This window comes from Lampetra planeri, chromosome 39 (assembly GCF_965212315.1).
Source record: "Lampetra planeri chromosome 39, kcLamPlan1.2.h2, whole genome shotgun sequence".
In the NCBI taxonomy this organism is placed as follows: domain Eukaryota; kingdom Metazoa; phylum Chordata; class Hyperoartia; order Petromyzontiformes; family Petromyzontidae; genus Lampetra; species Lampetra planeri.
The window spans coordinates 5,806,121-5,829,628 of NC_136145.1; the positions used below are offsets into that span (position 1 = coordinate 5,806,121).

A 23,508-nucleotide genomic window follows, 5' to 3' on the forward strand; every position below is an offset into this window, starting at 1 on the left:
TCACAACCCACGCGATTTTATGTTAACGATGTTGTCAATTTATACTGGCCGGCAGCGAATTGATCTGAAATATATATTTTATTAACGTGACATGTTTTTCATGCAGAGGAAAAAGGTCAAAATCCATTTCCTACATCGGAGCTGTTAACATTTTCCACTACAGTACACGTACTGTAGAGTATAATAATGCAGTACTACCAAAGTCACTTGGCATTGATATCAGAACCGTATTGATTACAACGCATGTAATATCATTCATTACAACAATTAACGTTGCAATTCGTGATACTTTTCACTCATCAATGTGCATTCGTTAAATATTACTTGCGTTAACATCGCAAAGCCCGTCACGCCTGTTAAAACGCACAGTTCATAAAATAAAGACAGGGCCAGATAATTAAGGTTTAATTAACTGTACGTCTCACATTTCATAGATGGCACAGGGATCGCGGCTTTAGAATGTGTACAACAGATCGGACAGGGGTGGCTTCTCATTGGTCGAGCGCGCGTACGTGACGTACGCGCTCGTATTGTGATTTAATTATCATATAATTAACATAAAGGGAGTCGCGAGCTTGCAATGCTTTTGCACGGCGACTCCCTCCTCATTGACATGTAATTAACATAAATTATGTTAATGAACGCGGAAGCGCGCCCGGGTTCAACTGCACGTGGCTGGCATGACGTCTTCACTGGTTTGCGAAAGCACATCGTGCCGGTAATACATAAATTAATAAATGCACGTGCGGGTTTATTCTATTAAGTGTATCGCTGCATGTTTATTAAAACGAGCAACTCTATACACTTATGTAAAACAAAGTCGTTAAGTTATAATCACATACGACCAAATCGCCCGGTAGTGCGTGTGCGTTGACGGTCTGACTGGCCCCTGCCATCGGAATGTGGAATTTCCACCACTGGCTCAAAGTCCCCGGCGGTTGTTTAAGCAGGGAGACATTTTGACTTTAAGATACATGCGGCTTGAGTTGCACATTGACAGTAATATTAACGTTATGACTACCGGGCAACTTTGTTAGTCTGGTACGTTATTTTTACTACATTGTTGTGGCGGTCTCGCAGTGGTTTATGTTACGTACCGTATGTTGAGCTTCTTTCGCACCGTACCTTAACCAACTGCTCATCGGAGGTGCGGTTTAGCGCACTGCGCTGTGAACCCATGCCACCAGAGTTCGATTCCAGGCCATGGCTGACATCAGTAGCGAGTAATGTCCTAAGCCAGTTCTGTTCCCCTGTCTTACCTACATGCCAACGTTGTTGGCACGTGGTTGAACTTTTGGATGGAGTGGATTTACAAAGAGGCTGCAATTATGTACGGGTAAAAACAACTAGGCTTTCGCAAACGGAACTATGAACTTCATAAACAGGAAAGGGGAAAACATTAAAATATAAAGTTGTGAACTGGCATGTATAATCAGGAAGGTTACACTTTTGCTATGAATCCGCCTGTTTATAATGTTCCTTTGAGGGCCACTGTGTATTTTCTATTAGTGTATTAGGACTTGTGGTCATTAGGGTGGCATACAAAGTCTATCCCATGAACCAATGCTGGGCCTCCCCTAGGTCGACTCAGCCTGAAATGAGTACCTGGCGCTGTGTGTAAATATAAACACTCGGGAGACAAAGGCGGCCGGGCGTTGCTGCTAAACCCTAAGCCACCCCTCGTAGGCGCTCGCGAACTGCACTTGCCCCAACAGTCTGTTGCCACATGGGTGGAAAAAACCCGATTTTTCCAGCGGCAGGCATCGGGTTTTTTCTTTAATACAATTAAACCCGATTTCGGGGAATTAAAACCTGGTTTAATGAATACGAAACTCTGATCCAAGGCTTAGGCTGCTTCCTCGTCGGTGCTGCTATCGTACTCGGGGGGGGGGGGGGGGGGCGTCGGGCACGGGCTAGTCGTAGAATGCGGCGGGCAGGTTGGTCTTGATGAGCACGAGCTCCTCCACAATCGTGGGCGCCAGTGAGTTCCTTCGCTTGGAATGGACGAAGCCCATCGTTGAGAAGTTGGCGAAGTGCGGTTCTGCAATTATAACCAATTAAACCGGATTTCTCCCAATCTCAGATGATCGGGTTTAATATAAAAACACAATTAAACCCGATTGTAAAAAAAACCCGACTGTGCCACCCTTGCGTTGAAGGCTATACAGGGATGATCTTTGTCTCTTGTGTCCTTAATCAGGGTGAGCTCCGTTCTGAATCGAGACGGGAAACAGTTCGGCAAGAAGCATCTGTTCGACGGCAACGAAGAAACGTGCTGGAACTCGGACCAGGTCTTCACAAATCACTGCACACGATCATGCGTCGACACTGCACTCGCTGGAGCAGCGAGAGCCAGCGGTCGGCAACCTGCGGCTCCTTTAAGGACTGCCGTGCGGGCTCTTGAAATTCGAAAAAAAGTCTCTTCTTGTTATATTGGTTGCCCACCCCTGACCATGGGAGTCCAGTTCACCATGGATGTCCAGTTCACCATGGATGTCCAGTTTAACATGGGAGTCCAGTTCGCCATGGGAGTCCAGTTCACCATGGATGTCTAGTTCGCCATGGATGTCCAGTTTACCATGGGAGTCCAGTTCGCCATGGATGTCCAGTTTACCATGGCAGTCCAGTTCACCATGGGAGTCCAGTTCGCGATGGGAGTCCAGTTCACCATGGCAGTCCAGTTCACCATGGCAGTCCAGTTCACCATGGGAGTCCAGTTCACCATGGCAGTCCAGTTCACCATGGCAGTCCAGTTCACCATGGGAGTCCAGTTCACCATGGGAGTCCAGTTCACCATGGATGTCCAGTTTACCATGGGAGTCCAGTTCGCGATGGGAGTCCAGTTCACCATGGCAGTCTAGTTTACCATGGCAGTCCAGTTCACCATGGAAGTCCAGTTCACAATGGCAGTTCAGTTCACCATGGGAGTCCAGTTCGCCATGGGAGTCCAGTTCATAATGGGAGTCCAGTTCGCCATGGGAGTCCAGTTCGCATTGGAAGTCTCGTTTACCATGGGAGTCCAGTTCACCATAGCAGTCCAGTTCACCATGGGAGTCCAGTTCACAATGGAAGTCTCGTTTACCATGGGCAGGGGTCAGCAAACTGGGGCTCCAGAGCCGCATGCGGCTCATAAACGACCGCTTTGTCTCGTTATTTATCAATGACCATCTCGTATTCACCACAGTGCATTGCGGCTCTTGAAATATTGAGTTTTTTTTACCAATTAAAAAAAAATGGCCCTTATTGTTATATTGGTTGCCGACCTCTGAGCTAGAGCAATGGTTCTCAATCGTCTTGGTGTGACAGCTCACCCCCCCCCGCCAATCGACACCACAACGAACGTTATTAAGGTTACAATATCACAGAGGTCACACGCCCTCGCCTCTATCATATAATCCACGCGTACAAGTGTTGTTGTAACTTTCTGACCTGCCTGCCCCTAATTGACATTTGTTTAAAAAAAAAGTTGAATAACACATGGGATGTGTAGAAAAAAAATGTTTGTATGTTGAGCAACGCAAAGCGAAAGGATGCATATTGTCTATTGTGTTACTTATATTCTCCGTGATGACACTTAGGATTGTTGTGTACATCGAGTGCCTGGTTTGTGTATAAGAGGGAGGAATGTGTGTGTGTTCGTGCTGTGCGGCGGTTAGCGCGCTGCGCTACAACCCCCGACAATTCGAGTTCGATTCCCGCTCACGGCCAACACCAGTGACGATTATCTGAACCGGTTCTGGGCCTCCCCTAGGTTGACTCGGCCTCAAATGAGTACCTGGTGCGGTGTGTAGTAAACATCGCCACTGTGGAGAATAATGCGGCCGGGCGTGGTGCTGGCCACCCACCCCCTCGTGTGCCTTGCCGACCTTCATAGGCGCTCGTTAACAGCACTTGCCCCAACAGTCTGGTTAAGGCTATACGGGGGATCTTTGTCTTTGTATTGAACAAGGGTGCCCCCCAGTGGGTGAGCGTGGACTTCCCGCAGCCTGTGCGAGTGAGCGAGCTCCACGTTCAGTTCCAGGGTGGTTTCTCTGGAAAACAATGCCTGCTTCAAGGTAACTAAAACAATGCCTGCTTCAAGGTAACTAAAATAATGCCTGCTTCAAGGTAACTAACACAATGCCTGCTTCAAGGTAACTAACACAATGCCTGCTTCAAGGTAACTAAAAACAATGCCTGCTTCAAGGTAACTAAAAACAATGCCTACTTCAAGGTAACTAACACAATGCCTGCTTCAAGGTAACTAAAACAATGTCTGCTTCAAGGTAACTAACACAATGTCTGCTTCAAGGTAACTAACACAATGCCTGATGCAAGGTAACTAAACAATGCCTGCTTCAAGGTAACTAAAACAATGCCTGCTTCAAGGTAACTAAAACAATACCTGCTTCAAGGTAACTAAAACAATGCCTGCTTCAAGGTAACTCAAACAATGCCAGCTTCAAGGTAACTAAAACAATGCCTGCTTCAATGTAACTAAACAATGCCTGCTTCAAGGTAACTAAAACAATGCCTGCTTCAAGGTAACTAAAACTACCAGATTGGTCAGTGACACTGCCCTAAGAGGGTTATACGCTCTATTATCCTGTAACGCGGTGGTGGTTGCGTTCCGGAAGAACACCGCGTCATGGGAAAAATCGCGTTCTAATAAATAATATCGGGTAAAGCAGAGTCCGGGATAACACGCGAGATGCGTACACAGGCCGAACAAAAACTGAGCCACAGTGGGTAGCGTCTAGAAGCATCCAGCAGCATCCCGCTGCCTTGTGTGATGCTACGCCGAGGCGGCCGTACGACCGGTCATTCCTCCTCGCGCGATGTAGTCCCTTTCACTCAATCGCGTTATATCCAATTCGCGTTATGAAAACACGCGGTGTTATAGAACAGACTGCACACACAAACATATAATAGGTAGCGCTTTGGGCAATGGCCGTTCATAGCACATCGATGCAGCAAGTTAGATGCGTGTACGTACGTTTAACTTCTTTCGCACAGTAGTACGTGTCCAGCCGTGCTAATCTGGATGCTGCGGACAGGCCAAATTGCCCCCAAGTGAACCCCATCCACAAGCTCATGTTGATTTTCTGCATCTGAGCATACCCCTCATCCAGCCATTGGCGAACCTAAAAAAATCATGCATGCATGCGCGTGGACTCTGATGCTTTCCAACGTTGCGTTTGTCCGCGGAACGACGGTGTTTAATCGGCAGGACAGAAGGGGACGGGTAGGTGTCGGGACAGAACGCTTTAACATGTTTTGTTCAAGGTAGCTGTCAGGGTAAAACGCGTACTTTGCCAATTTTATTTTTGCTCTGCTTTGTGTGTCCAAAGTTTTGGGCAGCCCTTTGGTCAATTTGGCCGATTTCTTAAAGGGCGAGTGCCCAATGGCCCCAATATTGAAACGATGTTGTGCAAAAGTTTAGTTTGTATTGGATCATCGCCCTCCCTTCCACGGTTTTATGGCCAGCCGGAGCTAAAGTATACAAACAATGCGTTTTACCTCCGGTGAAAGGCGTTAAAAACGGCAGTGCACACATTTTTGTTTTCATAAATATATAAATGCCCAAAAAACACTTGTGAAAATGTTATCACTACACCACCGAGGTTGCACGAAGTGACAATCTAGAAATCACAAGAGGAGTTTGGCTGGAAAGATGTATGCTGTGTCGCCAAGGCTGTTCGCATCAACATGAGAATATGCTACATAAACGTTGGACTGCAGAAACAAAACAAACGCATAACATTTTTTAATATATAGAAACGTCAACCATCTCCGATTTGCTGACGGAATAGCCGTCATAACACCCAGTGAAAGTAAATGACAGATAATGATGGACCCCACGGTGGCGAGGAGATGTTAACTGCCTCGCCTGGTATACAGGAGGTCGTGGGTTCGATCCCGACCCTGATGTTTATATATTTGGAGTTTGCAAGTCTCTTTACCCATGGTCATGTGGTTTTTTCTCCCAGTCCCTCCACATTTAAAATCAACGTGCTTTGAGTGCTATTATAAATGTCTACGTGATAAGCCGCCACTTCGTTGAGCTGCATAGCTCAGTGGGGCCCATACCTGATAGAATAAAAAAAAAGTTGTATAGTTTTAAATTGTACAAGGAAGGCTGCAAAATTGGCATCAGCAGTAGGTGTTGGCTGTGATGACCCCGTGATGTCGATCGTTTGTCTGCATCGCTTGCAGGTTTTGTTAAAGACGACCCATCAAAGACCCTGATGGAGTTTTACCCGGAAGACGTGAATTCTACGCAAATATCCTTGCATACCGTGTATCAGATCGTCCAACGTTTCTACTCTCCATAAATTTACGACGGACACGTGAGAGTGTGTGGAGTGGTGATGCAGTGGCTTGCACACTGCGTTGCTATCGTTGTACCTTGTGAACATCAGCCCTGGGGAGTCAAAGGCAGCCACGCGCGGTGCTGGCCACACCATCCACTTTGCCGCGCCAGGTTTCCGTGGACGCTCGCCAACAGCACTTAGCTCTCATAAATAAGGCTAATTGGGGGTCTTTGACTTTGTGTGTTGGTCATAACTTCAATCCAACCTAGATTTAACCAGGACGGATTATGTGAGGAGATACTTTAGACATCTGGACACAGTGATATCCTACAGCAGGTGAGGATGCATTGGTTGTTTCTTGTAGCCCATGTGTCCAGCCTTCGTATGGATAACTATTATTTTAGCCCGGATAGAGGGGGGCTAAATGGGTGCGGCATGGGCTAGGGATGAAATGGGCTGATCTGCTACAGGATGACTTTGTACTGAGTGGACTTGCCGACAACTGGTACCAGTGGCGTCAAGATCGGCCTCTGGATGAAGCTCGTGAAGGACGCTACCGGGCAGTTGGAGGCAGTCGCCCTCTAATGGGAGACGGAGGAGCAACACCCGCAATGAGCATAAAACCGGGCCACTGCAATACAGAAAGGTGGCACAGTGGGGCATTTGCCCGTCGTCTCATCCATAACACCTGGGCGTGTCACGTGACCTCATGCTTGTGACCCTTCACCATTTAATTTGACTGTAAAGGTGCAAATGACCCTGGCACAAGCACTGTGGTGATATCATAGCCATTTTAGTGTTGAATGGCAGTTGTATGTGTGATTGTGTGTGTGTGGGGCCTTACCATCAGCCCCACCAAAACTAAGTACCTGCCTGGGTATTTTGTACCATCGGACACTCCACCCCCACAACTCCCAATTGGTGATGGGGCAGTTGTGGAGAGAGTGGAGAGTTTCCCATACCTGGGCAGTGTGCTTATGACCGGCTCCAGTTTATCAGCAGAGGTCTCACTCCGAATCAGTCGAGCGGCAATATCTTTTCATCGGTTGCGTAACGCTGTGTGGAAGCTACCTGGTCTGTGGCTCCGCACGAAGCTTCAGGTCTTCTCGGCCACGGTCATTCCCTCCCTTCTCTACGCTTGCGAAACGTGGACCCCCCTAGTGGAGCATCTTCGCCGGTTGGAAACATTTAGGCTGGCCTGCCTACGATCCATCCTGGGTTTAACCAGGCTGGATTGTGTGAGGAGCTCACAAGTCCTTGAAAGATCTGGGCAAAGTCCCATCAGTGAGCTCCTCCGGCAGGCAAGGCTGCGTTGGCTGGGTCATGTAGCCCGCATGCCCAGCCACCGCATGCCTAAACAGCTTTTGTTCGGCCGGATCGCGGGGGCTAAACGGGCGCGGCACGGGCTAGAGAAGAGATGGAGTGATGTGGTACAGGAGGATGTGGAGCTGAGTGGACTTGCCGATGACTGGTACCAGCGGTGTCAAGATCGGCCTCAGTGGAGGAGGCTCGTGAAGGACGCTACTGGGCAGTTGGAGGCAGTCGCCCTCCAACAACAACGGAGGGCGGAGGAGCGACGCTCACAACAACGAGCGGAGCGCCGGATGGCTAAAGCACAGCAAGTTGGTACAGTAGGGGGCACAGGTGGTGCATCAGCCTATCATCTCGGTCATCTCAGTCAGTCGACCCGTGGCACCTGGGTCTGCCCCGTGACCTCCTGCCAGCGGGCGTTCGACACTTCACGTGGCCTCAAGGTGCACATGGCCTGGCACAAGCGTCGTGGTGACGTCACCGCCACTTAGTGGCGAATGGCGGTTGTTGTGTGGGGAGCAGTAGTGTAGCAGTTGGGCACGCTGCGCTACGAACTACGGTGATCCGAGTTCGATTCCCGCTAACGGCCAACCCCAGTGACGATTATCTGAACCGGTTCTGGGCCTCCCCTAGGTTGACTCAGCCTCAATTGAGTACCTGGTGCGGTGTGTAAACATCGCCACTGGGGAGACAAAGGTGGCCGTGTGTGATGCTGGCAACCCATCCCCTTCGTGTGCCGTGCCGGCCTTCATAGGTGCTCGCTAACAGCACGTGCCCCAACAGTCTGTTAAAGACTATACGGGGGATCTTTGTGTTGTGTGCATACGATGCAGTTGTTTCTGAACTCGTGTGCGGTCAACTGCACTGTTTCTTTTTGACTTAACAGTCTCTTATCCACGTGTTCCAAGTGCCCCCAAGTGAACCCATCCACAAGCTCAAGCTGATTCTCTGCAGCTCCACGGATCTGTTCGGTCGCATCGTTATTTACAGGTTGGACGTTCGGGGAGAGAAGGCGTGAATCACTGCCAAAAACATCTTGTTTTTTTTTTTGGTCGGGCTCAAGATCAAGATATCACGGCCGAAGCCGACGGTGCCACGGCCGACGCTTCCTTCCGCTCCGCCAGATGCCGCAGCTGTTGCGCAGTATATGCGCGACTTCCATGGTATCTCGCCGTCTGCTGTCTGATCTTCCCGAGGATGGCCGGGCTCGTAGGGACCACGCCAATGCCTCTCTGTAACGGCCCCTACGCCCATCCTGCACACACGTCCCATCGCGCGCAGCCGTTATTCTGCCTAATCGTATATACAACACTTAACCCTTTCCCGTTCCGGTGACGTATGTGTACGTGTACGTCACTGGAACGTAACCGGAAAAAAAATGTACTTTATCGGTACTGAAGCTCCCACAAGGCCATGCGGGAGGGCATGTGGCACAGTTTGTCGCCGGCTATCGTCGAGTGCAGTCGTGTTGCTACGGTTCTCCACGGTGAGTGACAATGTCTTTAAAAACAACGGCGGCGCTTGCGCGTTCCGATATTCAGCGGTGAACGGGACGAGCCACCCCGTGACTTTCAGTCGTCTCGCAACGGGAGAGGGTTAACTGCCACCTGCCATGTTCGCTTGTGAGACATCCCGGGAAAATACCGCTCAAGATGCTGCTCGATTGTGAGCACGCTCACTGCCGAGCGACGAGCAAACAGTCGATGGGTTCAATTCCTGCCACAGCCGTCTCCGTGAATTTTCAAATGCTCTGTTGGAGGTGTTTTTTTCTCTGCCGGTCATATTGCAATTGTGCTATTGGCATCGTGTGACTTGTGGGAGATACAGGGTGCTTCAAGTTTGTTTTAACGCTTATATGGGACTATCGTTTTGAATGGAAAAAGAACGGATAACACACTGTAACATTTTTTATTTAAAGCTTTCCTGACTGCAGGGATTCATATTCTTGGTTCTTTCGGTAAAGTCACGTAGAAGGGAAATAATAAAATAATAAAAATATAAAACAATAAAAATTCGAATTTTTTTCATATAAAACAATAAAAATTCTAAAAAAAAATCATTGCTTTATATTTCTATTATTTTATTATTTCCCTTCTACGTGACTTTACCGAACAAAAACAGGAACACTGTAACATTATAACATGTTAATAACTTCAAGAGGCACATTTCTTGTGGTGTTGTTGCAAATTCTCAGAAGTGTTGAAAAACATTTTAAGCACCCTGTATTTCTACTGGGAGCTCTTGACTCTCAGCCTGACGTCACCTCGTGTGAGAGAACGACCCCGGAAAACGACACAGAACTAGTTATGAGGTCCCCCCCTCTTCAGTAGCTTCTCATCCACACCTCTGCTACGCCGGTGGTTATTGCGACGAGCTCGTGAGCACAAACAACCTTGAGAACAGCCACGTTCGTAAGAGTTGTATATTGTCCGTCTGTGTCATAAGCCAATGGTTTATAAACTGAAGTTAGCGACGGTCAGTCGAAGTGACAGCGAGGCCAGTGGTGGAAATTCTGCATTGCCATGGCAGGGGGGAATCTATCCCAATGATGACTGCTGTGAACTTCACAACGCGGTGTTATAGGATGAGTTGATCCCCAATCGAGATTCGAATTCGCGATCTGTGAGTCGAGCACAACAATCACAGCGACACAGGACTCATTTGTATCCATTGCAAAGCAGAGGTAATGATGGTGGTAGGAATATTGATGTGCTAAAGAGATATCTTATGAAGCAAAAATTATATAATTAAGCTGTTTCTAAAAAGGGTTTTTTTTATTATTTGCGGTGGTATTGTGTTTACATTTTTACATAACTGCCCGGACACTTTTTCTCGCACAATTGTATTATGTAATTGAAAAAAATACACGGATTTAGTATGTACATGATTGTGGAAATTAACTTGTCGTCACTTGGTTTGTACGCGTTCATTTTCTTCTCTCCGATTAGCACCGTTGGCAACGTTCGGTGCGAAAGAATTTCAACGTACACACGTGCATACATTTATCGGTTTTGGAAAACAAGAAACGTTATTTTGTAGTTATAATTTAAAAAAAAAACGACAATAATGCCATTACAAGAAGACAATGTTGATATGTTGAGAACGAGATGCATGATCAAGCATACGACGCCTGATTGGCCGCGAGTACCGACACGCATTTTCACGGATTAAATAAATTAACCCGTAAAAACAAAGTTTTTCACTCTAAATCCTTTATATGCGTGGCGTTTAGAGTCCTCTCGTCCTCTGGCTTGAGATGGCTGCCACCTATGGGTCAGATGATTTTCTGCCAGCATTAAGCAATTGGTAATTAAATATTTTAAATTTTGGAAACATTTTTTCACGAAAATTAATTGTCACGCACAACGAGTCTGTGTGGAAAATGTCAGCTCGATTGGATCACGGGAAGTGGGTTAAAAAACGACCGAAAGATTTGCACGGTCGTAAGCAAGCAAGCAAACTTAATATAAAGGATTTAAAAAAAAACAATTAGCGACAATTCTACCACGTTCATTTATGGCAGGGTTGCCACGATATATTTTCTTCTCGCAATACTGTCCACGACATTTTCACGAAATCACAATTCTCGTGATATCAGTTTGTCGCAATAAAACATTCAGTATTTTCATGCGAAAAAATATTCATGCGTATAAAAACACCTTATGTTTTTCGATTTAAAGCTTTCGTGACTGCAGGGATTCATCGTCTTGGTTCTTTCGGTAAAGTCACGTAGAAGGGAAATAATAAAAATAAAACATAAAATAATTCTCACGACGTTTCGGCCATAACGCAAGCAGCCGTCCTCGGGTGAAGAACAGGTCTGTCGGGAAGACAGTTTTGTTCTTTGGCGTATCTCCTTGAGCGGCAGTTCACTCAACGTAAGCCTGTCCTGCGTACGTTTTCCAATTACTGCAACTTTACAGTCTAATATAACGCTTAGCAACGCACGTGCTACATTCACGTCAATAGGAGCCATGTCAACAGGAGCTTGTTCAAAAGGAGCCACATCAAGAGGGGCCACTGGGAGCCGCGTCAATAGGGCCCACGTCCATAGGAGCCTCTTCAATAGAACCCACGTCCCTTCAATAGGACCCACGTCCATAGGAGCCTTTTCAATAGGCCACTCACCCAACGAGAGACGGCGCTCCCTCGCTGTCTGGTGAAGAGTGGCTTAGCTCGACAATCCAAAATGATCAACACTCGGAGCAGACTACCCCAAATTAGCAATCTGTGGGTCTGTGTGTCTCTGCGTGAATCTGTTGGTCTGTGTGAGTCTATGGGTCTTTGTGTGAATCTGTGGGTCTGTGTATCTCTGTGTGAATCTGTTGGTCTGTGTGAATCTGTTGGTCTGTGAGTCTATGGGTCTTTGTGTGAATCTGTGGGTCTGTGCGAGTCTGGGTCTTTGTGTGAATCTGTGGGTCTCTGTGTGAATCTGTTGGTCTGTGTGAGTCTATGGGTCTTTGTGTGAATCTGTGTCTCTGTGTGAATCTGTTGGTCTGTGTGAGTCTATGGGTCTTTGTGGGAATCTGTGGGCCTGTGTGTCTCTGTGAATCTGTTGGTCTGTGTGAGTCTATGGGTCTTTGTGGGAATCTGTGGGTCTGTGTGTGTTTATGGGTCTCGGTTAATCTGTGGGTCTCTATGTGAGTCTATGATTCTCTGCGTCAAGTCACGGGGACTGGAGTCGCAAAGCAAGGCCACCCCCCTAGTTACAACGGATTTTCACAGAACCTCAGAAAAATCCTTCAAGTAATTTTCGTTTCTACACAACATGGGCTGCACTTTTTCACCCAAAATATAGAAACCTCCATTTAATGATGGCTTTTTTGTTCTGCAGTCATTGGTGACCAGGTTTGAGACTGTCAACTCACTCCGCTTTGAGGCCTGAATGTCGCCACAGGCGGCTGAAACCCAGATTCGAACCGAGGATCTCAGTGAAGCTGGCTCAGGGGTTGAACTGGCCCTTGTGTGTGTCCCCAAAGCTTCCCGGTCACCTCCGCTTTCCAATTAAATCATTACTCCTACAAATAAGGCAACCAGAGTGAGCAAGAGGCAATTTTAAATGAAAATCCTCAGGCCCAGACTTCTCTAGAACAATGAAGTGTTCTGTCGCAGAACACACGTGCACACACAGTCGCAACACAACCATTTGTGAAGCATCCAATCAATCAATGTTTATCTATTACAGAGAAAGTCCTGTGTAGCCAGTTACCCAGCTAGATTTCAAAGGAGATCCGTGGTGGATTAGCGCAGAAGGAGAGTATAATAAAGGGTTTTTTGGATTAGAGCGCGTAAATTAATAAAAGTGTCGTTAAACCCGCCACCACCCGACACAGCCAATTAGCAAGGCGTCTTTTGGCGTCATCTGATCGAACACCGTATGAGACACGGCTCTAAGGAAAGCTGTCTCAGGTGTGGGCCAATCAATTTCAAGGACAATGCATACATTATCAGTGTTTTTTGTTTGCATTCTGACCGCAGGTATTGTGGTTAATGTAAACATGATTCCTCGTAAAATGGTTTCAGTTTTGTTGCCAGAAACAAGGGGAAAAATACCTATTATTATATTTTGGTACTGGCAATGGAGGCCTCATGATGTGTAAAGATGTTAAAACACCAAACAGAAACCTTTTGTAAGGAATCATGTCTGCATTATATGTGGCTAATGCATATATGTGGTTCATGCAAACATGGTTCCTTACAAACAATTTATGTTTGGTGTTTTAACATCTTAACACCTATTTAATGCCAGAAAGGGTCAAACTTATTCTTATTTTTTATACTGGCAAGGGAGGTCCCATGATTATCAAAATCAATTGAGTGTCCTTGTTGTCACGAGTGTTCTGCCACTGCCGACAGCTGTATTGGGAGTATTTAATATTTATTTGGTGTTCTTTTAGTCTCGTGCTGATCATTCGTCCTATTTGCCAACATAGCATTTACCACACGTGCAGTTAATCCTGTACACCATCTGTTGATAGTTTCGGTAATACATCTTTTGTACCAGATATGAATTTCTGTATTTTATGTACCGTGCTGATTCGGATGTTTTGTTTTTCCAGACATCTAGCTAGTTTATCAGTTACTCCCGCAATGCACCGTATTTTAATAGTTTTAATTACTTGGTCAGTTTCTAAGCTCGTGTTATTTGATTTGGTTTTGGCATTCAATGCCCTGTTGATTTGTGCATCATTGTACCCGTTCAATTGCAGCACTTCTTTAACATGTTTAATTTCACTTCTCAGACTTTCACCATCTGACACTTTCTTAGCCGATGTATGAGTGTCTTAATGATAGCGGATTTCTGTGTGGGGTGGTGGTGTGACTGCATTCAGATAGGCGTCAGTGTGCGGTAAACGCTGTGTGCTATTTTACCATTTCGCCCCCGTCCTAGCAGAATATTCAGAAATTGTAGAGTTCTGTCAGCTTCCACTTCCATGGTGAACTGGATGGATGGGTTTTGCTAGTTGAGATGATTTAGAAATTCGTTAAATATATCTTTGCCCTGTGGCCAAATCTCCAATGTCATCCACATATCTAAACCAAGCAGAGGGTTTTAGTGTGCTTGAAGCTATTGAGTTTGCTTCAACATCTTATATGTACAAATCTGCGATCATAGGAGACAAAGGAGAGCCTATTGCTGCCCTTTCTTTTTCTTTATAGAAGTCACCTTTCCACGAGAAATAGGTGTTCTTTAGACCGTGTTCGGCAAGTCGTGGGATATCTTTGGCTAAACCTGTGTTCGTTACCAGAGTATCGAGTAATTGAATTGACTCGTTAACCGGAACCCTCGTGAACAGAGAAGTCAAACAACAACAACAAAGTGATCCATACAGAGCAACAAGCAACGGCAAAACAGAACCCGTTGGCATAGACAAAATGAAAAAAAATACAATTTTGCCAATATGAACAGGCGTATTGTTAAGTATGGCTAATTAAATTGCATCCAAAGGGGAATCCAAGGGGGCCCATGGCGGCTATTGATCAAAGGGGGGGGGGGGTACAGCTTACGGCTTGCTCCCCCAGCTTGGCAGAGAACAGCAGCGTACGATAGTTTAACATCCACAGCCCTCCTCCTCCTCCCCTTGTCTCCCCGCTCCCCTACTATCACGCAAACCATCTAGCGCTGGGACGCCGAGTTGATTCGGTGGATTCGTCGGACAATAAAAAGACGACAAATCGACTAATTTTTTGCAAGATTGATTACTCGCTGCCCCTTTCAAAAATGTCGGTCGTGCCAACGTTTCACCTCCCGAACGTGGGAACCCCCCCCCCCCGTCCCTTATAACGAGGCACGTCCAGCAAGACGCAGAGACGTTGTAATGGTCGTCATGGTGGGCGGTAGTGCGAGGCGCGTTCCGTCGCCGGTGCACCCAGGCGGCCGGTGCCCCCCCCACCCCCCCCACGTGTTACACGAGTCCGCACCCCTTCGCGCGTCTTCCTCACGCGTCAAATTCGTACTCGTTCAAATCCAGCAGCGTCGACTCCCATTTGGGATCTTTCCCTTTTTCCGCCGCGGCCGCCGCGGCCGCCACGCTCCCCGCTTGCCGCGGCGGAGACCGGGCCGCCTCCGCGTCGCGAGGCGCCGCCGGCGGCCGCGGCCGTGGCGGCGGCGACGGCAGGGCCAGCTCGTCGTCGGCCGTGCCCGCGATGGGCGTCGGTCTGCGGGCGGCGCGGCGCAGTTCCTCGCGGCGGCTCTCCTCGGCGCGGCGCGCCAGCTCCTTGGAGCGCACGTTGGCCACCGTCGCCCGCTCCAGCGTCTCCCGTCGGGGGCTGCCGGGGGTCGGCGGCGCGGCGGCGGCGGCAGCGTCGTCGCTCGGAGGAGGAGGAGGAAGAAGAGGGAGAGCCGAGTCGTCGGAGCGGCGCTTGCGTTGCTCGATGAGGTGAGGGTTGTTGAGCAGCGTGCGCAGCAGCAGCCAGCGGATGCGAGCGCGCGACGTGCGGGCCCGCTTGGATGCGGCGCTGGTGCCGCTGACGCTGCCGTTGCCGCTGCTGCTGCTGCTGTCGAACGTGCCTGGGGCGCGTGCGGGTGAATGTGGGTTGACGCGTGTGATTGGAGCGCCTGCGCGCGTGCGTTCTTGTCTTGTAATTGGTGTACGTGTGTGTGTGTACTCGTGTGTCTACAGTGGTGGGGGAGCGGAGGTGTAGCGGTTACCGTGCTGCGCTGCGAACCCAACGGCCCGAGTTTGATTCCTGGTCACGGCCAACATTGGAATATAAGAACCAGTCCAGGGCGTCGCTTAAGTCGAATCGGCTTCAAATGAGTACCCGGTGCGGTGTGTAAACATCACCACTGGGGGGACAAAGGCAGCCAGGCGTGGTGCTGGCCACCCTCCCTCTCGTGTGCTGTGCCGGCCTTCATAGGTGCTCGCTAACAGCACTTGCCCCAACAGCCTGTTAAGGCTATATGGGGGATATTTGTCTTGGTACAGTATTGTAACAACATACAATGCATCTTGCTATGGTGAATACACACACACACAGCTCCAGAAAAAGAGCTATATAGCTTACCTGGTAAAATAAAAATAGTTTTTAGTTTTATAATAGTTTTAGATTGTTGTCCTTCCCCCGCACCTACGATTAGCACGGTTGGCTATGTACGGTGCGAACGAAGTTCAACACAACATGCATAGCTTGAGTGAAATCTGCGCACGATTACCCAACCGCAAACTTCGTGAAAGGCCCCTTGAGCTGGGACGGACGGCGTTTACCTCCTTTGGGCAGCGTTCCAGTTGAGCAGTGGCAGCCGTCCAAGAGCAACGTGCAGAATGCCAGCAGCACGGGGTGCGAGTGGTACAGGTCCATGTGCAGCATGCCGATCCACGTGGAGTAGCCTGCTCGCACAGGGCGACACACAGACGGGACAGTTCAGAGGGAGCCGGGGTGGCTCCGGGTGGAGGGGGGGGTCGGTGCTGAGCCGGAACCGCTGAGAGCCATGGGTTTGGTTAGCACGTAGGAAGCTTTCGCGACCAATATAATCCATAATACAGGAGGTTTTTTTGGGGGGGTTAGATCGCGTAAATATAAATGTGTCGTTAAAGTCGCCACCCCCCGACACAGCCAATGAATAAGGTTTGTCACGTAAACAGAACGTGCCAATTCGTTACGAGTACAGCAACACCGGTGTGTTGGAGAGAATATCCACAACATTTGCAATCCTTGGTTTGAAATCCCGATTTCAGCTGCCTGTGATTAAACCGGAGTTACCCGAGAAAGTGAACTCATGACATTTTAATTATCGTCATGGCCCCCGTGATATATACGGTGCAGTCTCCCTACTGCATTATTCACTCCGCAACTTTTAGCAATTTTTGTAAAGCACCTTTGGAATGCGGCGCTATATATGTATCCACGTAAGTCAAGATCTCTCCAGCCTCTCTGATTGGGCCGCCGCGCAGAAGGGATATCGCGCAACACGTCGACGTGCGTGTTCGTTCACTCCCCGTGAACGGCACGCGCCGTTGCCGACATGCCGAGCGTGTCGATTTGCGCTCATGCACCGGTGCCACCGAACGACTTGGAGCGCGTCGATCGTCCTGGAGCCTCGCCGCCGGTCCGTCCCAAGCTGTCGGTCCCGGCACGGGTTCCCTCCTCGACCCTCCTCCGCCTGTGCCCTGTCCCCTTCTTCTTTGAACGCGCAGGCACGCGGCGTCGGGCGGGGGGGGGGTGTAAACCGACGCGCGACGACGCACCCATGTCGACGACCTCGTAGCCGCGCGGCATGATCGTGCGGTCGATGCGGGCGACGAGGCAGGCGCCGATGGTGGCGCCGAAGAGCAGGCGCACGATGCAGGCGCCCATGCCCAGCATGACGTCGTAGAAGAAGAAGAAGTAGCTGAAGTTGAGAAAGGCGCGACTGCAAACGCGTACACACACACGCGCACAAAGATAAATATCCCCCCGTGTAGCCTTAACAGACTGTTGGGGCAAGTGCTGTTAGCGAGCGCCTACAAAGGCCAGCACGATGCCCAACCGTTTTTGTTTCCCCAGTGCCGATGAATACACTTCATACTAGTTACTCATTTGAGGCCGAGTCGGCCTAGCGGAGGCCTAGGACTGGTTTAGATAATCGTCACCGGTGTTGTCCGTGATCGGGAATCAAAGTCGGGTCACCGGATTCATAAAGCCCGCGCTAATCACTACACTCTCGCTCTGACCCGGCACACCACATCGTGTATTCCTCTAGTGTATGGTTCTGGATACTAGTCACGTGCCTACGCCATTCTACCAGCGACCCGAAAAATATTCGGAAATTTATAGCAGCAAAATACTCTTAAACACGTGATGCTGATTCCAAAATGTGGAAGGAAAACCCAGAGGACACGGAGAAAAATCCACACGACCACGGGGAGAACATGGAAACTTCAAATATTCAGGTGTCAGGGTAGTGATCGAACCCACGACCTCCTGTATACAAGGGCGAGGTAGTTAACATCTCGCCACCGCGGTTAACTTCAGAGATATGGGTGATGTGATCATATCTGAACATATCCTGTCATTTGCTCACAATTTTGCATTAATCATAGCGAACCCTTTCACCGACGATTCAGCGCGTGCATCTGGAGCGAAAGGATCGATTTTAAAGCGGCTGCGTCGACGCTCATCGCCACGGATGCCGAACGACATTAACCGCTCGTCTCCCGTTGGTGGGCCGCCAGGGCACAGTGGTGGCAATTCCACATTCCTGTGGCCAGGGGTACCGGGTAGTCCGTTAAGTGAGCGACAGCGAAGACGCACATGTTGTTGAGGGCCAGGGGGCGAGAGGAGTCCTCTGCGTTGATCTTGGGCTGCAGGAAGCACATGTCCGAGATGATCACTTGAACCACGATGACTCCGATGACGAGGAAAATGCTCAGGCTGAAAGAGCGGACGGAGGGAAGAGGAAGGTAGGTTTATCGCCGAGCGAGTAGGTTTTTGCCAGTTGTGCTCGACAGCTCTCTCCAAACGAGATTTTCGGGTTGCGTGCACATTTCTTTGTCTTTCCATCGGTAATGTTGCGTTTAAATTTCGATTTAAAGCTTTCGTGACTGCAGGGATTCATCTTCTTGGTTCTTTCGGTAAAGTCACGTAGAAGGGAAATAATAAAATAATACAAATAAAACATAATAAAATACAATTCTCACGACGTTTCGGCCACAACGCAAGCAGCCGTCATCAGGTGAAGAACAGGTCTGTCGGAAAGACAGTGTCATTCAGACAGTGTCATTGAGACGCTTTCGTTTTTCCGACAGACCTGTTCTTCACCTGAGGACGGCTGCTTGCGTTGTGGCCGAAACATCGTGAGAATTGTATTTTATTATGTTTTATTTTTATTATTTTATTATTTCCCTTCTACGTGACTTTACCGAAAGAACCAAGAAGAAAAAAAAAGGTTGCGTTTGTCTACCCGGGAGAGTCTCACCGAGCCCACAGACTCCGTTCCAGGAGCGCCGTGCCAACTTTTGGCAGGAGAGGGTGAGAATGCTGCCGAGTGTGATCCCAATCGAGTCATACGCAGGTAATTTTTCAGCATTGGGGTGTTTTTGCCCCATTTCACGTTACATTGCATGTTTTTTTTTTGCTCGCTATGGGAGGAGACTGATGCACCAAAAGGAAACCCACGCGGAACAGCGGGAGAGAAGATGCAAACCCGACGCAGAAAGGCGCCCGAGTCGGGAATCGAACCCAGGCCCTTCTTGCTGTGGTGACACTCGCATGTGTGTGCGTAAGAATGTGTGCAAGCACGTCTGTACGTATGTCTGTATGCATGCGTGTACGTATGTCTGTATGCATACGTGTACGTATGTCTGTATGCACGCGTGTACGTATGTCTGTATGCATACGTGTACGTATGTCTGTATGCATGCGTGTACGTATGTCTGTATGCATGCGTGTACGTATGTCTGTATGCATGCGTGTACGTATGTCTGTTTGTATGCATGCATGCGTGTACGTATGTCTGTATTCATGCGTGTACGTATGTCTGTATGCATACGTGTACGTATGTCTGCATGCATGCGTGTACGTATGTCTGTATGCATGTGTGTACGTATGTCTGTATGTATGCGTGTACGTATGTCTGTATGCATGCGTGTACGTATGTCTGTATGCATACGTGTACGTATGTCTGTATGCATGCGTGTACGTATGTCTGTATGCATGTGTGTACGTATGTCTGTATGTATGCGTGTACGTATGTCTGCATGCATGCGTGTACGTATGTCTGTATGCATACGTGTACGTATGTCTGTATGCACGCGTGTACGTATGTCTGCATGCATGCGTGTACATATGTCTGTTTGTATGCATGCATGCGTGTACGTATGTCTGTATTCATGCGTGTACGTATGTCTGTATGCATACGTGTACGTATGTCTGCATGCATGCGTGTACGTATGTCTGTATGCATGTGTACGTATGTCTGTATGTATGCGTGTACGTATGTCTGTATGCATGCGTGTACGTATGTCTGTATGCATGCGTGTACGTATGTCTGCATGCATGCGTGTACGTATGTCTGCATGCATGCGTGTACGTATGTCTGCATGCATGCGTGTACGTATGTCTGCATGCATGCGTGTACGTATGTCTGCATGCATGCGTGTACGTATGTCTGCATGCATGCGTGTACGTATGTCTGCATGCATGCGTGTACGTATGTCTGCATGCATGCGTGTACGTATGTCTGCATGCATGCGTGTACGTATGTCTGCATGCATGCGTGTACGTATGTCTGCATGCATGCGTGTACGTATGTCTGCATGCATGCGTGTACGTATGTCTGCATGCATGCGTGTACGTATGTCTGCATGCATGCGTGTACGTATGTCTGCATGCATGCGTGTACGTATGTCTGCATGCATGCGTGTACGTATGTCTGTATGCATGCGTGTACGTATGCGTGTACACATATGCCGTCGCGTACAAGGATATCCCTAATCCCTGCAGCAACGCCAGGCCTCTGCCGCTCATTATGGGCAGCACGATGCCGTAAGCAATCAACAGCATCAGCAGGAACTGCACCGCGTGAAGAACCAGATACCCTGCAACGACATGCACAGCGCAGAATCGGTGACGTCGCCGCGGCGCCCCGTGCCAGCCTAGGTGCGCTTTTTTAGGGCCGTGTGAAGAGGCAATTGTCTCGCTGGTAGGAGGTCGGAGAATGGGCCCAATGTGTCGTGTAACGCTAAATAATTACAATCAATCGCGGTGTTGTAGAGAATGTGTGCGTGTATGTATGTTGAAGTTATTTTGCACCATACGTAGCCAGCCGTGCTAATCGGAGGTGCAGGGGAAGGACAAAAAAATAAACACGAATGCAGTTATAAAGAAATGAGTTTTCAATCTGGATGATTTAAAAGTGCATAGCTTCAGTGGCTTCCTCATTTCAGAAGGAAGAGCGTTCCAGACGGCCGCAGAAGCGCATCTGAAAGCGCGCGATGCGGCGACCGTCTTTGTTCGATGGCCAGCCAAAAGCCGCTGCTTGCGAGGATGAGCGGAGTGTCACGTGATGGTTTGTGCTCCTTGACGAGATCAGCGAGGTATTGCGGTTCATTTCTGGCAAGCACTTTGTGTGTCAGGAGTGCGACCTGAAAATGTATTCGTTCAGCAACCGGAAGCCAATGCAGCTCAGCAAGGAGCAAAATAGAAAAGTGGACGATGTCTCCCTCCATCATATAGGACTATCTGTCTCTCCACGTAAAAAAAAAAATAAGAGTATATATTACACAACCACGTGTTGTGGGTTAAATGATTAAGCTCAGCTGTGATCACAAACAGACAATAATCCCCCGTATAGCATTAACAGATGTTGGGGCAAGTGCTGTCAGGCTGTTAGCGAGCACTTATGAGGCCCGGTACAATACACGAGGGGGGTGGTGACAAGCACCGCGCCCAACCGCCTTTGTCTCCCCAGTGGTGATGTTTACATACCGCATCAGGTACTCATTTGAGGCTGGGTCTACCTACTGCATATACATATCCACGCATGATATACACGCATACACATCCATGCATACGACCAAATTACCCGCTGTGCCCAGGTGTTATAGGATGTGGGGGCCACAGAGTGGGCAGCACAGGGCAGTCAGAGCAACATTCACAAATGTCACATGCGGAGCTCCGTCAAAATGGACACGGTGCTTACGTACCCCACAGCAGGTATGCAATCTGCCAGCCTGTATACCTAACGCCTGCAGCCTACACAAACACACGCACACATATAAATAAATACGTAAATAATCATAATAGTGTTACATCTGTTAACACGCAAGTGTTTGCGTTCACTCTCAAAGAGAGATCAAATGATTCAGAGGTGTGGGAAACTGCAGAAACAGCGGGAAGGTGACCAGAAGAGGCACCGGGCAATTGCCCAAGCTCTGCAGTGCTATATTTGGACCATTGGCCAACATACATACACATACACAAAGATCACCGGCATAGTCGAATAGAAAGTTAGACTATGCAGATGTACAAAGACAAAGAAATTAGTTCGTCAATCATAATTATTTGGAAGTGCATAGCTCCTGTGGCTTCCTAATATCGGAAGGAAGAGCGTTCCAGACGGCCGCAGAAGGCGCATCTGTGAGCTCGCGATGCGGCGACCGTCTTTGTTCGATGGCCAGCCAAAAGCCACTGCTGCTGTGAAGATGACGAGGTCAGCAAGGTGCCGTGGTTCATATGTGGCAAGCACTTTGTGTGCAATGAGTGCGACCTCCTGTATACCAAACGAGGTATTTAACATCTCCCCACAGCGGCGACATGTGCAAGTGCGTGGCGCGCTGGCGGTACTCACCATCATAGGGCCGGCCTTCGGTTGCTTCCGTGGAAGGAAACTTCGGTCGCCCCTCCACAGCCGTTTGATGTGTTTCCTACGGCGGTCCACGCACACGCGCCAATCCATTCACGCGGTCAACCCGCGGGATCACACACACACAAACTCGCAGACGTCCAGGCAATGCGTTTCAAATGCCAGATTGAATAGAAATCAAGTCCGATGGGTAGTAATCACAGACACATATAAAGTAAACTACTGCTACTGAACTATTTTTTTTTATTTTACCAGGTAAGGCCCACTGAGCTATATGGCTCTTTTTCAGAAGGGACCTGTTGGGGCAAGTGTTGTTAGCGAGCACCTATGAAGGCCGCAACGGCACACAAGGGTGTGGGTGGCCAGCGCCACGCCCAACCGCCTTTGTCTCCCTAGTGGCGATGTTGACACCGCACTAGGTACCCATTTGAGGCTGAGTCGACCTAGGGGAGGCCCAAGACCGGTTCAGATAATTGTCACTGGGTGTTGGTGGCCGCGAGTAGGACTCGAACTTGGGTTGCCGCGGCGCGCTAACCGCTACACTACCGCTCTCCACGCTAACCTACCTGCAGACGCACACACGAAGACACCCACAGACATCCACGAAACGCAAGCAAAGAGAGACACAGATACGCAGACGTAACGCAAAAGCGCACGGACGGACGGACACGCACACAGGCGGACGCACGATTCGCTCACTCACCTGTAGCACACCAGAATGTGGAAAATGTACGCGACAGAGGTTGCTGCCGCCGTGTAAGTGGAGATGCTCCACGCAACTGAAACGACAGAAAGCCTCATGACCTCCCCCTCCGAGTTCGGCCATGAGCTATGGTCCCTGGGCAACACAATAATTGGCGTATTATTGACAAGTGGTTTTATCGTTCCGTTTGACTTCGTAGCCTCTTCCCACGTCATCCCTCTCTTCAGATAAACTATAAAAAAATATATATTTTATTTCACCAGGTAAGGCCCACTGAGATATTATTTTTCAGAGGCGATCTGGCCAACACAAACGATAGCTCAACGAAGTGGCTTTTCGCGTGGAAAATCTATCGCGGCCAAATACTCTTAAACGCGTGACGTTGTTTCTAAATGTGGAGGGAAAAACCGGAGGAA

General features: G+C 48.8%; 2 protein-coding genes across 3 annotated transcripts in view; one reads left to right on the forward strand and one right to left on the reverse strand.

Annotated features, from left to right (window-relative positions):
• Nucleotides 1-585: 585 nt before the first annotated feature.
• LOC144731531 (nuclear receptor 2C2-associated protein-like) lies at nucleotides 586-10,486 on the forward strand. The gene is made up of 5 exons (XM_078612657.1): nucleotides 586-718; nucleotides 2,201-2,291; nucleotides 3,950-4,055; nucleotides 6,196-6,263; nucleotides 8,503-10,486. Exons 1-5 carry the CDS (start codon nucleotides 681-683, stop codon nucleotides 8,620-8,622), a joined length of 423 nt encoding a protein of 140 aa, XP_078468783.1. The 5' UTR covers nucleotides 586-680; the 3' UTR covers nucleotides 8,623-10,486.
• Nucleotides 10,360-23,508, reverse strand: part of LOC144731530 (stimulated by retinoic acid gene 6 protein-like) — a 37,376-nt gene continuing 24,227 nt past the window's right edge. For both annotated transcript variants that reach the window (XM_078612656.1, XM_078612655.1), the window contains 8 exons: nucleotides 23,093-23,168; nucleotides 22,375-22,450; nucleotides 21,731-21,779; nucleotides 20,506-20,623; nucleotides 18,339-18,458; nucleotides 17,294-17,457; nucleotides 16,313-16,435; nucleotides 10,360-15,615 (listed from right to left, as the gene is read on the reverse strand). In XM_078612656.1, coding sequence (XP_078468782.1) covers nucleotides 15,044-15,615; nucleotides 16,313-16,435; nucleotides 17,294-17,457; nucleotides 18,339-18,458; nucleotides 20,506-20,623; nucleotides 21,731-21,779; nucleotides 22,375-22,450; nucleotides 23,093-23,168 — 1,298 coding nt within the window. In that variant the 3' untranslated portion in view covers nucleotides 10,360-15,043. The remainder of the gene's footprint in view (nucleotides 15,616-16,312; nucleotides 16,436-17,293; nucleotides 17,458-18,338; nucleotides 18,459-20,505; nucleotides 20,624-21,730; nucleotides 21,780-22,374; nucleotides 22,451-23,092; nucleotides 23,169-23,508) is intronic.